Below are 17,834 nucleotides of genomic sequence, written 5' to 3' on the forward strand. Positions count from 1 at the left end.
ACTCATTTCTTTATTCTAATACATTTAAAACTGCTTCATTTATATTTCCACATTTTATTTAATACATTTTAAGCCGACTTAATTTCAACTCCATCTCATATACGAGTACAGTGGAAGTAGCCAGAGATCAGAACACTACTTCTCCTTGCACCTCCTTTGATCATCCCTTCACTGTCTCTTGGAAATGGAGGGTAGATACAGTATATAAATGTAGAGGATATGGATGCAAAGGAGGTATTACATGGGTGGGGAATAGACATATGGAAACAGCAGTGTTCAAGAGGGGAGGGGCGTCTTGTAGTGGTTGTGTCACGGTAATGCATTAAGGGAGAAGTTATTTAGTCACCCTGCAAATTCTTGCCAAAATAATACAGTACAGTACGTAGCTCTTTTGTGATAAGAAAACTTTATATATTCCTTAAGTTTTATTTCGTCAATGACAATGGTTGCTGAGGAAATATAGTATTTGTGAAGCAGACAGAAGCCACAGTTTCATTAAAGTCTTCATCAAATGCATATAAAAAGTTTGTTGAAAATTGTTCATTATTTAGCAGTAGTTAACCTGTAACATGTGATGGATATGTAAACCTAATTATATCAATACACAATTATAGATGAGTGTACATAGATGATTTTGTAAAAAGTAATTTGCAAATGATGTTGATGATAGATTTAAGGAGCCAATCTTCTGTTTATCAGCTTTATAGAACACAGACAGTGGTTATCAATTACAGATTATTTTAATACATTATAAAAAAAATTATTCAACAAGATATACAATTAGCCAGCAAATACATTTCTCAAAGTTCCTCCTTCCTCTCAATTTTGACGAGTTCCACCTCGAACACGAGCGTTGCATGAGCCGGAATCTTTGGAGGTGCCCCAGATGCCCCGTAACCCAGATCAGAAGGGATAACCAACTTCCTCTTCTCTCCTTCACACATTCTGTCAAGATATAGTTTAGAGTGAGAGTTAAACCTGGTGATAGAAAATCTAGTTCAGTATACAGTCTCTCCTCGACTTATGACAACCCGGACATACGACGGCCATTGTCGTATAAAATATATATTTTTTTGTAATTCCCTTTAAAATGGCTGGCAAGCGTAAAAGTGAGAGTTTTCATTGGGACGGAACCCCGTCGTAAGTCGAGGAGAGACTGTACAGTATAAAGACCGAGACAATTATTTTTTTTTTACAGAAGTCAATGTATACAATATAATGAGTCACTCAATTTCATGCTTTAAAATCTAGTACATACATAATGACAGACTGAATTATTTTTTATGGAAACCAGTGTAGAATATAATAGAAATCAATAAATTCCATGCTATAAGACTCCTGCTGCAATATTGCCCAAACTGGTTCACGCCAACAATCTCACCATAAGACTACTTTGGGTACTCCCTAATTATTGACAACATTAATAGATAAAATGTTTCTCATTATTAATTTTCAAGTGAATGGAAGGAATCCTGCATTCTTAATTTGCATACACCAACAACTCATCAATAAACTTACCCAATTAAACCTTGATCCCATCCTTTTATCACTTGTCCAGAGCCTAAAGTAAATGTCAAAGGCTGGCCCCTAGGGTAGCTGCTGTCAAATTCTGTCCCATCTTCTAGCTTACCCTGTATAAAAATATAAATATAATGAATAATGTGATCAGAAGAAATAAAAACTGTAGAAAAAAATATTGGTCATATTTTTTCTACAATCACTATGGCAATATGATTTTCTTTTTGTTTTCTTACCTCTAAACTAAGTACACATTGCTACAGTATTAAAACCAGGGGTAGAAACTGGTGAATATGAAACAGCATAGAGGAAGTCATGGCTGTAGACCCCCCTAAGCTGGATCCAGAGGCAGCCTGACTCCTTCCACAAGTCACACAACTCTATTTTTTTCCCTTTCTGATAAAATATGCAACAGGTTGTTTACCACTCAGCAAGATGAACACTATCCACTTGTCCCTCCAGTTAAGACCAATGCCATCCATTTTTTTTAAATTGGCATCTACCTTTTATGAATTTCTGCTCGCGCTTCTTAATGATACTTTATTGTAATGACTTTCCATTCAATTACAGTGTGAATGTTTCATAATATAACATTTACTGCACAGCCTTAATGTTGTATGTGCATGTTTATATGGAGAGAATAGTCATTGGAAATACATAAAAAAAAAGGTATAGCTGTGGTAGAAAATATTCAAGAGTATTAAAAGAATCACAGTTAAAGAAGAAGGTAAATACAAAGGCGTAGAAGATTTGTCGTACATGTGGCAACAGACTCGGCAGGAAGCTCACCTGTGTAAGGGAGAAGAGTGTACAATACCTGGATAATAAAGGTCTGGACAAATCTTTGTTTTGTAACTTCCAAACAATAATTACTTTCAAAAGATTCATAACAATTTCTTGGTTACTTACGGTGTAGTGCATGTGTAACAGGTCGCCCCTTCGACTCTTCAGGGTGCAGTTATCTACACGCTTTTTCACTCCAATCTGTAATTTTTTTACTTTCTCCTTCTTCTTCTCCTCTTCCCCAGCACAGAGAACAGAGCACGCGGCCAAGGCCAGCACAACACTCACATCTAACCGCATTATTAAAGTCTGTTGGAAAATAAAGATTAGATACAGATAGTTCAGGTTGAACTGAAACAAGAACATGTTATAGTCTAATTGTGAGCTGCCACTTGCCCCATGACCATGTAAGGAACAATTACGTCGGAGCTTAGATTTCTGCTGAAGACGGAAAAATTCATAAAAAATTATATTACAAAAAATGTTTTCATTGTCAATGGCCAGTGTGTGACTGTCACTGGTATGGTGCCGGAAGTTCTATGTAAGAGAGTCAATAGCTGGTGTTGCCCTTTGTTGATTGTGCTCAGGTAATGATTAAATAACAATAAGGATATTTTCTGTTGCTTTTACAAGTGGTCATAGTGGTTTGATGAGTTAATGTTTATTGGCCAGACTTAGCAACTGGTAACACTCATGAAGCACCAGATCTACAACATTTTATGGCCCACAAAATGAACCAAACTAACCTACCAACCTAACCTAACCTAAAACACTATCTAACAACAAATTCAATTTAGATTATTTTAGGTTCCTTTGTACCTCCACGCGATCACTGAGATGAAGATAAAATGGCGCCAGACATCGGTTCATGGTGCCGAGTCTGTGATGTGAAGCTGCCAGAAATTTTCAAATTTATATCATGCTTGAGTTCGAGCATTTTTGTTTACTTTATGAGATAAGGAAGCATTACGTTCTATGGTGAAATGTCCTACACGTGATACTCGTGCTTAAACGCTTACTCGCGCTATTGTCGGAAATTATATTTTTATAAATTTTTTTATTTTACTCTTCGATTTCAGGTTTTGGGTTCTTAGGGTTCCTTTGTTTTTTCTTTTGTCTTGTTAAGTTTTGTTAGGTTACATCAGGACTTTCTGGTTAAGTTAGGTTAGATTTGATATGTACTGATATTTAAGTCGTTAGGTTTGATTTCGTGAATTTTTTTATGTGCTTTTACCCCACAATTTCCCTCTCCTTCAAAGACATGTCTACTTTAAGTGGTCAAAATTGGATTTCAATAAGTGAAATCGAAAAGAAAAGAGCATGAAAGATATAAATTTCCACCTATGTATTTTTTTTTCTCTGTCTCCCTATGTAAAAATCAATTTAAGAGTTCCGTGGATGACCTTTTCCGACCATTATACGTGGTACAAGTTTATATATGTACTGTATGAATCTTTACTAAATAAAATAAAATCAAGTAAACATGAGACACGTTAAGACTTATATTACAAGTTTGTTATTAATTCTTCCACATCAATTATTTTAGCACCTTCCCCTTGTAACTAATAACTAAGAAGAGAAAATACACCTTAAGATAAGAACACACTAGACAGGTACAAGTAACAGTGTTAAATAACTCACAGATCTAAAGCCCAGAAATTTGTAAACAAATATACGGCAGTTGTTGATTGGTCGACGTCTGAAATTTGTTCGATTCCCTTGATTTTAATATTTTTTTCATTCAAATAATATTTTATATTTATTGGTAGGTTTATTTAATTAATTTATTTAATATAATATAAAAGAAAATACTTAATTATTTAAATAAAAAAATTTTCAATGGAGATAATTTGAACCTTTAGTATATTGAAGCCAAACTCAAGAGAATTGAACATCTAGAGGGAAGCTGTGTATAAAGATTATATACGCCAAAAATAATAATATATGACAAAACTCAATTTTGAAGTTAAAATAATATATTAAAGTAAAAATTTATGCACTTCATAATATATTTTATTAACTTGAATCTTAATTTATGTTAAATAATCTTACTATAGACTAAATAATATAGACATTTACCTGGTTTACACATAGCCTCTCATTGTATATTGTTAATCTCCGTCAACAATGATGGCTCCTATATAGAGAATAGCTATTACATTTTTTCACTGTTGTTTGTATTTCTGCCACCCTTTTACGCACTGAAAATAAACATTTGATGGCTTTGTTGGACTATGCTTGATCGAATAGTTAAATATCTATTGTTAATTATTGATGAGCTATTGTAATTACTAACCTATTTACGTGCTTAAAGATCTGGTCTTAGTAGTTGAAGCACAGTAGTGCCATTAATTATAACGCCACCATAGAAGGGCGAATAAATGAGATCTGGAAAAAATGGAAAACTAACCTAAGTAACTTTAAGTAAACAAGCCAAAATAAAAAGATAAGACTTAAACACAAGCAATCAACCTCAACAAGCTAAAACCTTGCTTGTGGTACAGATATCAGTCCTTTGTACACCAAGCTGCGATAATATCTACTTGGGTAGTTAACACATCTTATGTATTGGATAAAGTAAAGGTAAAGTTGGGGTTTAAAGTTGGCGGGGTTATTGTGGCACGAGTCACTGAGGAGCGACCCAACTGGAGGCTCCCCGGCCAGCCAGCGTTATGTGTAGTTGTTTACCAGTGGTCTGAGAGGGGAGGAACAGTATGATATTATAGTGGATTCTCTTTCACCTTTGTCTCTATGGATCTACTGTAGATATGGTGAGTGTTTATGAACTATATCTGTATCTAAATTTGTCTTTTGTTTGGAGTTATAGCCAGTGACTTGAGAGTACTAGTTAATAGAGTACAGTTGTTCGCTGGGTCACATGAAAATCTACTGGGGAAGATATGACAAAACTCGAAACCAGAAACGAATAATTAGTTGTTTTCCATAATAACTGGCTGGGTTTTAGTGTCAGGGGCTAGAAATGAATGTATATTAGTCAAAATTCTCTCATCCTCTTGGTAAATGGCTGTATTAATCCTAGTATTTAAGTTCACAAAACTCTGTATGACATATGAACAATAATTATATACGTAAATTAAGCAATATACCTGTATAAGATTATCTCCTCATAAACTTAACTGCTTAATTATTCACGTAATTAATGCTTCTATGGTTAAGGGAAGATTGTTTCTGATAATTATTTGACATGATACATACAATTGTTTTTATGATTTAAAGGGAAATATAGTGATGAAGGAAGGTAGAAATTAATATGAGTTGAAGAAAATTATGAGTTGAAAGAGTGTGAAGTGTGTTGTGTTGAGTGTGTTGTCTTGTTGTGAAGTGTGTTGTGTTGAGTGTGTTGTCTTGTTGGTAAGTGTGAAGTGTGTTGTGTTGAGTGTGTTGTCTTGTTGGTAAGTGTGAAGTGTGTTGTGTTGAGTGTGTTGTCTTGTTGGTAAGTGTGAAGTGTGTTGTGTTGAGTGTGTTGTCTTGTTGGTAAGTGTGAAGTGTGTTGTGTTGAGTGTGTTGTCTTGTTGGTAAGTGTGAAGTGTGTTGTGTTGAGTGTGTGAAGTGTGTTGTCAGGGATGAGAGATGTCCCTATGAAGGTACTCCAGAATATTAATTGTGGTGGCGTAATTACCTGTTGAAGAGATTTTAGACACTATAGGCTGCCATCGTTACCAGTGACATCTAGGTGAGGAGAATGTTATTGTCAGATAATTAGACCTTTATCTCTCTTGTTCATGATAAAACAAGACTAGAACTTACCTGTGTTATTTAATCCCTTAACCCTTCACCAGAATCACAGGTTTTTAAAGGTATATTGATAGTGTTCGAGTATAAGGGTCTGGGTGAGGAATTAAAGTTTTTGTCACTTTCTTGGGAGGCTGTAAGTGACTGACAGTTGTTATTGATGGAATTTGGAGTTGATTTATGCGAAATTAATTTAAGTTGGTTGAATTCTGGTTTGTTTGCCTTATCACTGAAATATGAACACTGAAGGACAAAGAAGGACAGGTATAATGTGACTCACCTGTGTTTCTTGAAGTTCCAGTTGAAAGATAGAACTCCCCCACCCCCCTCCCATTAAAAATATGAAATCAGTGAAAGCCCAAAAATTTTTCTCAGTAAATTTCAGACAGTTTCAGTAAGTTACAGTTCAGCTCCTCCCCGAGTTACATCCTACTCGACTTACGACCACCCGGACATACGACCGCCTCACTCGTACCAAAATTTTGTCAAATTATGTATTTTTGAGTCCCAACGTCAGTGATTGCGCTGTGTACCGACAAAATTTTCGTTTGTAATTCACTTTAAAATGGCTGGCAAGCTTAAAAGTGTGAGTTTTGTGGTGCTGAGAAGAAAAAGAGACACCCATTTTAGATTTTGTATGTATTATTTAAGCATTTTCGACTTATGACCATTATGACTTATGACCTGGATTTGGGTCCCTAACCCCGTCGTATGTCGGGGAGGAGCTGTATATCAAGTGATTATTCTGGAAATACAGTACAATACTGGTAGGTGCTGTGGGTATTAACACCTTTCAGTACAGTATATTTATATATTTGATTCTGGAATATTTATTACCTCCTGAAAATTTCATTACAGGTTTACAGAACTTTATTCAGATTTTATTAGTGCTCATTTTCTTCATGGTATTGCCGTCTGCTTAACACAGCACTCTGCTTTGGTAATCCTCTTGTTGAACAGTATCACAGTAATGGGAGTGGACCTGTAGCTATGTAAGTATAGTACAATAGTTAGATAAGTTAGTTAAATGTGTTTGTGATATAAACATCTCTCTTTTCTGTTATACTTTCTTGGGATTCTCCGTCTCTCTCTCGTGGTGTGGCGGGGCTGTGGAGGCCTTAGGGCCTGGCAGTTAACAACGATCACTGGAGACCATATCTCAGATTTCCTGAAAAAGATGTGAGTGTAAGACCATAACTGAAAACTTGTTAGTTAGGTACCGGTACTCTACTATACTGTATATATATTATTTCTTTCCTATCACTTGACAAAAGGTGAGACATACTGTATACAGTACAGTAGTTATACATGTTTCACAATCCTGCATTTAGTTCTACACAATTTTGTACTTTGCTGCCTGGTCTGTGTTGTAAATTTGATCCTAATTATACTTAGTTATATTAGATCTGTTTAGTACTCTTCAGTTATAAGTAACTCTGCAGTACAGGTATTTAGTCAGTGGCGTGTACATTACACTCTACTGCACTGTATTATTAATATACAGTATTTTTGACTACCATACTGTACCTTGTATACATTTCTTCACTTTTTAGATCTTTGTAACAGAATCTTGAGAAACTTAATATAAATAGTTTCTTTCATTCTGTAGTGAATGGAGATGGAAGTAGCCAGTGGTAGGAGTGAGAGCTGTGTCCCAAAAAACTTTTCTCGGTATTTCCTAAAGTCTTCTTTCATGTGTATATAATTTGGCTATCAATGACCTTCACCAATGAAGTTCCTTTAGTGGGTTGAATATTTGTTTGGATTTTGGACAAATACTGGATATATAAATTACACTAGTGGTAAAGTATTTGTTATTGTGGAAATAGAAGGAATAAATTTCAAAGTTTTTATTAATTTTTCTCACAATTGAAGCGATGAAGGTCAGTAACACTCAGAATTTTTCACCTGAAGAGATATATGACTGTACTGGTCTCACACTTTAAAAGTGAGAACTGGAAGCACAGATCACCAACAGAGGTAAGAGGCTGTTGGGGTGTGATGCCTCACCAATATACACACACAGGCTATGTCTGTCAGCTATTACAGGACAGTAAGACTTTTACTCCCAGCCACTTTCTTTTCATGACTGGGAGTTAAGGCTTCGACACACAGTTCATATTGTTGTATTGAAGGCAAGATGTGATTTTTACCTGTATTTATGGTGATTTACAAAGATGGTTTACAGTTTTGATGTAAACCTTCTTGAATCTTAACAGGTGTCAATGGTCACCGGTAGGACTGAATAACTCTTGTTTGTGTCAAGGAGGTGATCCAATTTCACAAACTGTCCTTCAGTCTGTCTTCTTGGTCGTTTGGTTTACTGGCCATTGGGTTTAGAAACAAAAGCTTGATATACTGCTCACTTTTGTTTCTACTTAGGTTAGTTTTATTTTGAGTTATTTATTGTCTAACTCTTCATATAACGTTATGCAGACGTATGATAAAGTCTTCCGTAAAAATTGAATCTCGTGGTTCCTGTTGCTAGTTTGCTTCTGCCAGTTTCCAGAAGTTTGTGTCAAAAGTTAGAAATATGACCAAAGTTTTAAGTGTGGTTAGCCTCTGTTTCAAAAGTCACTTATAATCTCCTCCGACATGTTATATGTCTCCTTAGCTCCTTGTATTAATGTCAGTCCTGTTTAAAATATGACTAATGTACTTGTGTAACTTTTTTATTTTTGTACAATTCAATATTTATAGTGAAGTACCGGATGAGAAAGTGAGAGAGAGAGAGAGAGAGAGAGAGAGAGAGAGAGAGAGAGAGAGAGAGAGAGAGAGAGAGCACCTATATTTCTACTTGTTGTCTTTGTTCTTGTCTTTCATATTCTAATGCACCTTTTCCCTCTATCATACCCCCCTTACTATGAAGTGTATATACACCCTGATAATAGATAGACAATTGCATACATAATTTGGATCTTGTTTCAGTACCAATCTTAACAACCTATTTTGTATATCAGAGAAGTAGTATTTTATGATAACAATAGCAAATGGAACTGTTTGGGTGAGAGTGAAACACAAGTACTGTAATTAAAACCTTGTGTAAAGTGTCAAGTAAGTTCTGGGATAGACAGAGGAATGATCCGAGATGTGTGTGTGTCCGACCTCCAGCTTGGTGATCTGAGTGTCTCCTGTTACGTCACTCTACACCTCTCCCTTTATACCAGCCCCACATGTTAAAGGATTATGTTATATCACCCCTTTCTGGATATCTCATTGTAGTGTATATTTTTATAAGTTCTTGTACGTAAGTTATCTTGTGTTAATTTATTTTTTAAAGTGTAAATACATTATTGTTTGTAATTTGTTGTTGAGTTACTGATGTTTATTTATTTTTTGTTTTCTAATGGTGTTCCTCCCTCCCCCCAGATCGTGTATACTGAACTCTCTTTCCAATATGTTTTAAGGTGTACTCGTGGGACTTGACAAACTTTTGCAATAACATCAATCACCTACAGCTTCTACCACCACTACTGGCCCTTCTTCCTCCTCCTCCTCCTCCTCTCATTTTTGTTTCTCCTCTCCCTCCTTCCCTCACTTCTTCCTCCTCCTCTCTTGTTTCTTCACTCTCTCCCTCCTCCCTTTCCTCTTCTCTCTCCACTTGTCTTCTCTCCCTCTTCCTCCCATTGTCTTGTCTTGCTCCTCCTCTTTATAAACCTTTCTTTCTTTCCACATACTTTTTCCTTCCCTATCTTAGTTCCATGGTCCTTCTCCCATTACCCCTAACACCCAACTCCCATATCTTCAGTGTCAACCATTTATATGACTTGTGCTGCATTTTTTATTCCCTGTCATAAGTATAATAGTTGAGTCAAAGAAAAACACAAGACGCGTTACATTTACATTCTGTGCCTTATGTTCCGAAACCCACGACGAAGAATTCTGGTAAAGGTTCAGACTCAAATCTCGAAGCTTCACCGTCACTCTACCCAAATTCTTCATTACGGGGGCAGGGGGGTGTAACGCGACTCTTTTCTTTGACTGTACGGTACGTCTCCTACCGCCACGTCATGTAACCTTAAAAATGTGGTGTAGTAAGGTGTCTGGCTTTCCCTCTGTTAGAATCTGTGTTTGTGGAATGCTTCTTTGCCCTCATCTCTTTTGTTCCGTTTAACCTCTTGTATTTAATTTTTTCTTTCCCGTGTTTTTCGCTTTCTCGTAATGATTTCAACGGTGATTTTTGTATTTGTTTCTTGTGTATGCCTTTATCTATTTTTTGTTTTCTATCACCATTCTTGTCTTTTAAATTCATATTCTGTACTGTACTGTTCTGTACAATATATTACATGCTCTACTGTGTTTCTCGCCCCTCTCCTTGTACTGTACAATGCTCTAATTGTCCTGATATCCTTGTGCCAGTCCTCACATTATTGTTGTTTTCTTCTCTTTTTTATATGTTTTCTACTTTTTCTGAAGGATTTTATCAAGAAACCACTTTGTTAATTTGACTGAAGTAATGAAGCTTTGGTAAGGTGGCGGGAGAAAAGTTATTTGTAGACCGCCATGGCAGGAATCACTTATGACAACAACTCTGTATCAATGATGCATTCAGAATGTGAATGCTACATTATTCTCAGCCCTTGTCTGCCTTACGGATACAGTAAAGTAAAAATATCTTTACTGTGTCTTTGATTAACTACCAAAATGTTTATAAATACTGTATTTACTGTAGTATGAAGACCACATAGGAAACTTGTTATAGAATTTGAACTTTGTACGATAGTTACATTTATCACGTACACCAATTGGTAATCTTTATTGATGAATGTACAAACACAGATGCTGCAGTAAGTAAACATAGGCTATCAGGGCATATGGTACATTATATGCCCTGGCTATACAGTACAGTATTATATTTTAATCCTCTACAGTGGGCTTGTCCTGGTATGAAATAGTTCCCTCCTGTTGTTTGTACTCTATAGTGTGTGTTATTTTCTCCTCATCCAGATGTCTCAGAGTCGTTCCGTTGTGGTAATGAGAAACACTTGTCATGTTGTTTTCCCTAAGATGTATACAGTACAATACTGTATATCCATGTATAGGTATTAAACATGCATACAGCACATGTATTCTGGGAAACTACAAAATTATTTTTAACAAAGATTTTTTACAGTATTTTCTGATTAAATTGATGTTAAACAGATCAAGTCTTTATGGCACTGAACTACTGTACTAAAAAGTGATAATTAGAATCGTCAATCATTTGTGACGTCACGCAGCAAACTTTAAGGGTGTGTCAGTTCTCCCTCCAACCTCTTGAAGTAAATATTAGGATCATATTGTCTACCTTGTTGTGATTAAAATGATGCAATTAATATATTTATCCATTGATTCCTGTAATTACAAGTGAATAAGATACCATTTATCCCAGTGAGTCTTCAAAATAAACAATAAGAATTTCACTATTATTAATATTGAAGTTTGGAGAACAGGAAGTTGATCTCAGGGTTAAAATTTGAGGCACGGTGGAGTGAAAACCAACGATACAGTCGTGGGCTCCTGACGGTTAATCCCATTGTGGGGATTTGGAAGATAAAACCCCTTAGGTCTTGTATCCATTGTCTCTTGTGTGCTTATCACCTCCTGATCAATGCCCGAGTTCTAAAAGTGATTTTTAATAATTAAGAATCCGCTTGTGGGAAATTGTACAAGTCAGTGTCTTCATTGGCTGGCTGTTGTAGCACTTGTTAAAATCTGGTTTTCTGTGTGAATATAATTCTTATTTTAGTTGTGGTGTGAAATTTTTTTATTTATTTTTTTATTTTTTAATGAACAGTTAAAAAAAATCAAAGATTTATAAATGACTAGGTGTAAGGTCTTGGTTTCTGTGTGAGCATGTGTAAAATTCTAGGTTTCTGAAAGACCAAGATTAGGAACTGATTGGCATTCTTAATGACCATCAGACCAAGAGTAAAATGTCTGATCTAATCTCCACTAGAGCTACTGAAGTCACGCGGTTGATTCAGTGCTGGTAATGGCATCACATCTTATTGTTGGCACAGTGAGGGGCTGGTTAAATCAAGTGGATGTTGATTTTCACTTGCGATCAAAGTGTCAATTGTGATCAAAGTGTCACATTCTGATGATGAAGTGTGTGTGTGTGTGTGTGTGTGTGTGTGTGTGTGTGTGTGTGTGTGTGTGTGTGTGTGTGTGTGTGTGTGTGTGTGTGTGTGTGTGTGTGTGTGTGTGTGTGTGTGTGTGTGTGTGTGTGCGTGCGCGTGTGTGCGTGTGTGTGCGTGTGCGTGTGTGTGTGTGCGTGCGCGGTGTGCGTGTGTGTAGGGGACTTGCAAGGGAGGAGGAGGAGCAGCAGGAGGAACAAGTGTCGGGTCCGCTCGGCTGAGTCAAGGCCCTCACCACTCACTTAGTCATGAACACACTCCACCACGACGCTCACTGCACATCTCTCACACTCACACCTCTCCGCTCACCCCCTCTCATTCCTACACCCTCTCACTTCCTGCCTTACCCTCACTGCCCTCTCACCACCTCTCTACGCCCTCTCACCAACCTATAAGAGAGGTAAACAATTACCTCAGATATTATAATATATTGATAACGACAAGAAATATAAATTAATCAGTGATATAATAATTATCTCTGTTGATATGGTCTCCTCCCTCTCCTCGCCCTCTCAGCTGACCTCGCCCTCAGCCCCCGACCTCGCCCTCCTCAGCCCCCGACCTCCTCCCCTCTCAGCCCCCGGCCTCGCCCACTCTCAGCTCCCGACCTCCAAGAGAAGATAATAATCACTAAGGAATGAGAATGTAAGGAACTCGTATATATATTTGTCTGTTAAAGGCGTTGGCATCACCCATTGAAGGTCCAAGGGTTGTAGGAGCGGACATAAGAGATGGTTGGGTTAAGTTAGGTTAGGGTAAGTTAGGTTGGGTTAGGGAAGGGGGTTCATCCTGTCTCCCTGTTGGCAGAATTACAAACTCCGGGCTTAACTTAAAGGCTCCGTCCCCCCCAGCTCCTCCTCCCCCCAGCTCCTCCCCAGCTCCTCCTCCCCCAAGCTCCTCCTCCTCTGTTAGTCATTTCCACTTTGTTATGGTTTGTTCATTGTTTGTCGAGTCTGTCTGCTTTGTCTTGCCGAGTAATTTTATATCATGGTTATTTTTAACGTTGACCCGTGGGAAGGCCTCCTCGCTGGGTGGGGGTGGGTGAGTGAGGTGGGTGAGGTGGGATGGGGTGGGTACTCGTAGGTTTTCAATCATGACGTAATTGTGGTTCGTTCATCCGCCGTTTAGGATCGGTTTAGTTCGAATCTTCCGCCGTTGAGGTGTGGGGAGGGAGGGAGGGAGGGACGGACGGGTGGTTGGCAGAGGAGGGAGCGTCGAGGGTTGGTGTGAGGGGAAGTGTAGTGTGTAGAGAGAGGGAGGGAGTGTAAGGGGAGTTTGGAGGGAAGGAGGGAGCGTCATGTGAGGTGGAGGGACGGTGTGAGGGCCTGAAGGGAGGGAGTGGTGTGAGGGGAGAGCAGAGTGAGGGTAAAGGGAGGGAAGGAGGGAGTGGTGTGAGGGGAGGTGGGGAGGGGGAAGGAGGGTGGTGTGGGGGGAGGGTGGGGGAGAGGGAGGGAAGGGAGGGGGTGGTGTGTGTGCATTGCCCACTGAATCACACCCACCCTATTCTCCCCTAATATCCTGCTATGAAAACATTTGAAACTGACTCGCTTAAAACACGTCAAATATATACTGTACATACGCTCCAACATCCATATATTACAGTAATATTATTGGTTAAGTTAGGAAGTTAGGTTGGATTAGTTAGATTACGATTAGGATTTTGGATATTTTTTGAGTTATATTTCTTGAGTTTTGGGGCTTTTTCTGCTTTTTTTGGGGGGTATATTTTTGTAATTTATAAAGTACCTTTACTTATGGGTATTTGGGGGCAGGTATGAGGTATACCGTACTAACCCCCCCCATCTCCCTCCCCTCCTATCTGCCCTCCCTCATCTCTCTTCCCTCATCTCCCCTCCTCCCTCCCCTCTCTCATCTCCCAACTCCACCACCCTCTTCCCCTCTCCCTCCTCCCCTCCTTCACACATCCTTTTAAGTGTAGTATGACTTCAAAGTGTTTGAGAGGTGTCTTCACACAATTGGGGAGGAGGCAGTCCTGTCTGTCTGTCTGTCTCTGGTGATGAGTGCCTTGCCCCCATGCACACCGAGTACTATAAATTAATCCATGAGTGCCATGACAGCCGCCAAAGTAGATAGTGTCATTGGGTATTACGAGACCTAACCCCCCTTGAGTACAATGTCTTAACCCCTTGAGTACGACGTCTTAACCCCCTGAGCACGACGTCTTAACCCCCTGAGTACGACGTCTTAACCCCCTGAGTACGACGTCTTAACCTCCTGAGTACGACGTCTTAACCCCTTGAGTACAATGACCTATAGGGTTGGTCAACTCCCTTATAACACCTTAGCTGAGGATGAGGGAGAAGACAGGGAGAGTTGATCTTCTCCCTACCTTGTCTGGTGGTCCAAGGGAGACAAGGGCTTAGGTCTTTAATTAGGGTGTAATGGAGGGGAGGGGGGCAGAGAGAACCCCCCTCCCCCCGGGCATATATGGGGGGTGTAGTTTGAAGGGAGAGAAGGGGTTTAAGTTCCCCCAGAGAGGTATTGCGCCTCCCTAGAGAGGTATAGAGCCCTCCCCCCTTAGTTATGGGGTGTGAGGGGTGGGGTGGGGTCAGTATCTGGGGACCATGTGGGAAGGAGTCGACGTTTCCGGCCTTCCTTTCATGTCGACTTGATTGATCTCAAAATAGACGTTACGACGCCCCCGCCCGTCTCTTGTCTGGGGGGGGGCAGTTAGACCTTCACAGGCGTCGACTCTACCCACCGGGGACATTGGCTTCTCGAGGACTTTCACCCAGGGGGGAGCTGAATGGTTCTGGGGAGGCTCAGGGGGATGGGTTGCTCTGGGGACTTCTCAGGGGAGCTGGCTGGCACTTTGGCTGTGGCATTTTCTGGGGAGTCCTCCTTGGGACACTGGCTCTCAGGGGGAGGGGGGCACTCTGGGGACGTTAATCGGGGGGATGGGTACGCTCTCTAGGGGTTGCCTCCAGGGGGGGTGGGGACGCCTGCTCTGAGTTGTTCTCTTTGAATATATAATGAGTGACAAAGGAAATGACCAGTGTGCGAAGAAAAATTATCTCGTGTTTATGTTGGGCGTAGGATGGTGGTGGTGGTGTGAGATGTGGTGGTGGTGTGGGATGGTGGTAGGTTGAGCACACGATGTGTCAGTCTGTGCCTCTTCATGATAAGTAGATGGTGGTGGAGGGGATATGGTGAGTCGTAACAGCAGAAGAGGGGGGTGTGTGTGTGTGTGTGTGTGTGTGTGTGTGTGTGTGTGTGGTTTAAAGACAACACCTGCGTTAAGGTTTGTGTTTTAATTACATTGGATGAGACGAGTTGATTCATTCCTTAAGAGATGGGATAAGTAGAACCCCCCCCTCCCCTCCCCTCCGGTAAACAGTGACGGTATTGTGGTGTAGTGAGGGAGGGGGTGAGGTAAGGTAGGGATGGTGAGGGAGAGAGAAAGGGTGGGGGTGGTGAGGGAGAAAAAGGGTGGTGATAGAGGGAGAGGGTAGGTTTACGATGGTGTGAGGGAGGGGGTGTGGTGGTGTGGTGAGGGAGGGGGTGTGGTGGGGTTGGGTTACAGGGGGGTGCTATAAGTACGCCACAACACTGTACCGTCATTCACCTCCAGCAGTAAGATGTGGTCTGATATATCCACCACTGACTCACAGTCATGGGTGTGGTATTATTGTCCGTCCTATAAGACGACCTGATGCCACTACTACTACTACTGTTGCTGCTATTGAACTATTACTGCTACTGCTACTACTACTACTACTACTACTACTACTACTACTACTACTACTATTATCTATTATTGAACTATTACTGATATTCCCACATTTGTTTGACGTAATTTTCATAAACGTTCGCCTGGCGTAGAATCCATAAACGTGTCATCAGTGTCCTCATGGGCTAGAGAGGAACATGAGGCCCCATTGGTTGCTTGTGCTGGCGATGCTTTGTATGGCACTGGTTTAGTAAGCCTGTGTGTGTGTGTGTGTGTGTGTGTGTGTGTGTGTGTGTGTGTGTGTGTGTGTGTGTCCTAAGTCACTCTACAGGATAAAGATGAAAGCAGTTGTCTTCTGCATTCAGGAGGCGTGGGGAGGGGAGACCTTAAAGGGAGCATCTATCACCTCCTCTCCCTTACTTCTCATCTCTCTCCCCTTTCTTCCTCCCCATACCTCACACCCTTCCCTCTCTCCCTCTCCCCCTCATCCTATCCAGGTTTTTGTCAACACCTGAGCGTTTTGAATAGCCCTCGGCACTCACCCTCCTTCCTCTCCTTCCCCACCCTCTCCCCTCTCCTCCTTCCCCCACCCCCCTCCTCCTTCCCACCCTCTCCCTCCCTCCTTCCCCACCCCCCCCAGCCTATGGCGTGCATTATAGAGGCGTGGCGGCCCCGGCCATTGGTGACATTGTGGCGCTGATGCTCTTGGGTCTGCTTGTCCCCCACATGTGTCCGCCTAGTGTAGCTCTGTGTGTGTATGTATTATGTCTGTGTGGGTGGCGGTACACACACCATGACTGTTTGTGTGCACCGGGTGTGACTGTGTTGATGGGTATATTAAAGACACTGTGGCGGCCGACGCTGGTGTGGTGGGTGACATTGTTCCCTGTGCCTTACCGTGTTGTTCCTATGTACACACACACACACACACTATGTACACCCGTTGTGGCCGTCTGGGTATAGGCTACACTGTATGGCGTACATTATGGAGGCGCCGAGGTGGGTGTATGGCTCTTGTGGCGCCGTCTTTTGTTTCTTTACTGGCTGTGTACACCCTGTTGTTGTCTGTGTACACCCTGTTGTTGTTCTGTACACCCTGTTGTTGCCTGTGTACACTTGTTGTCTGTGTACACCTGTTGTTGTCTGTGTACACCCTGTTGTCTTTGTACACGGACTCTCTGTACAGCTGCCATATATAATACATAATATCCATATAACACGGACGGACACACGGACGGACACACGGACGACACACGGACGGACTACGGTAAACACGAACATAACACGAACACAACTTCAACCGAGGGTCAGTAAATAAAAATACCCCAGTGTTGCTAATTAAAGGTGTATAGGTTAATTAAAGGTGTATGGGTTAATTAAAGGTGTATAGGTTAATTAAAGGTGTATGGGTTAATTAAAGGTGTATAGGTTAATTAAAGGTGTATAGGTTAATTAAAGGTGTATAGGTTAATTAAAGGTGTATAGGTTAATTAAAGGTGTATGGGTTAATTAAAGGTGTATGGGTTAATTAAAGGTGTATAGGTTAATTAAAGGTGTATGAAGAATAAAGGTGTAGGTTAATTAAAGGTGTATAGGTTAATTAAAGGTGTATGGGTTAATTAAAGGTGTATAGGTTAATTAAAGGTAAGGTTAATTAAAGGTGTATGGGTTAATTAAAGGTGTATAGGTTAATAGTGTATAGGTTAATTAAAGGTATAGGTTAATTAAAGGTGTATGGGTTAATTAAATGTATGGGTTAATTAAAGGTATAGGTTAATTAAAGGTGTAGGAAGTTAATTAAAGGTGTATGGGTTAATTAAAGGTGTATGGGTTAATTAAAGGTGTATGGGTTAATTAAAGGTATGTTAATTAAAGGTGTATGGGTTAATTAAAGGTGTATATAATTAAAGGTGTAAGTAATTAAAGGTGGTATAGGTTAATTAAAGGTGTATGGGTTAATTAAAGGTGTA

At 40.0% G+C, this 17,834-nt stretch overlaps 1 protein-coding gene and 1 long non-coding RNA gene across 3 annotated transcripts in view; one reads left to right on the forward strand and one right to left on the reverse strand.

Annotated features, from left to right (window-relative positions):
• Nucleotides 1-412: 412 nt before the first annotated feature.
• Nucleotides 413-4,015, reverse strand: LOC121860493 (peptidyl-prolyl cis-trans isomerase FKBP2-like). 2 transcript variants are annotated; one of them, XM_042357658.1, is made up of 4 exons: nt 3,943-4,015; nt 2,428-2,610; nt 1,519-1,631; nt 413-945 (listed from the first exon to the last, which is right to left on the reverse strand). In XM_042357658.1, the coding sequence occupies exons 2-4, from the start codon at nt 2,599-2,601 to the stop codon at nt 801-803; spliced, it is 432 nt and encodes a 143-aa protein (XP_042213592.1). In that variant the 5' UTR covers nt 2,602-2,610; nt 3,943-4,015; the 3' UTR covers nt 413-800. The 2 variants fall into 2 exon arrangements, with proteins under 2 accessions (XP_042213592.1, XP_042213593.1); XM_042357659.1 differs by lacking the exon at nt 3,943-4,015 and adding an exon at nt 3,890-3,934.
• A 951-nt stretch (nt 4,016-4,966) lies between these two features.
• The window catches only part of LOC121860495, a 32,716-nt gene continuing 19,848 nt past the window's right edge, over nt 4,967-17,834 (forward strand). Inside the window, exon 1 of the long non-coding RNA XR_006087880.1 lies at nt 4,967-5,072. This is a non-coding gene — a long non-coding RNA (uncharacterized LOC121860495). The remainder of the gene's footprint in view (nt 5,073-17,834) is intronic.

Source organism: Homarus americanus, unplaced genomic scaffold, assembly GCF_018991925.1.
Source record: "Homarus americanus isolate GMGI-L3 unplaced genomic scaffold, GMGI_Hamer_2.0 scaffold22232, whole genome shotgun sequence".
Classification (NCBI taxonomy): domain Eukaryota; kingdom Metazoa; phylum Arthropoda; class Malacostraca; order Decapoda; family Nephropidae; genus Homarus; species Homarus americanus.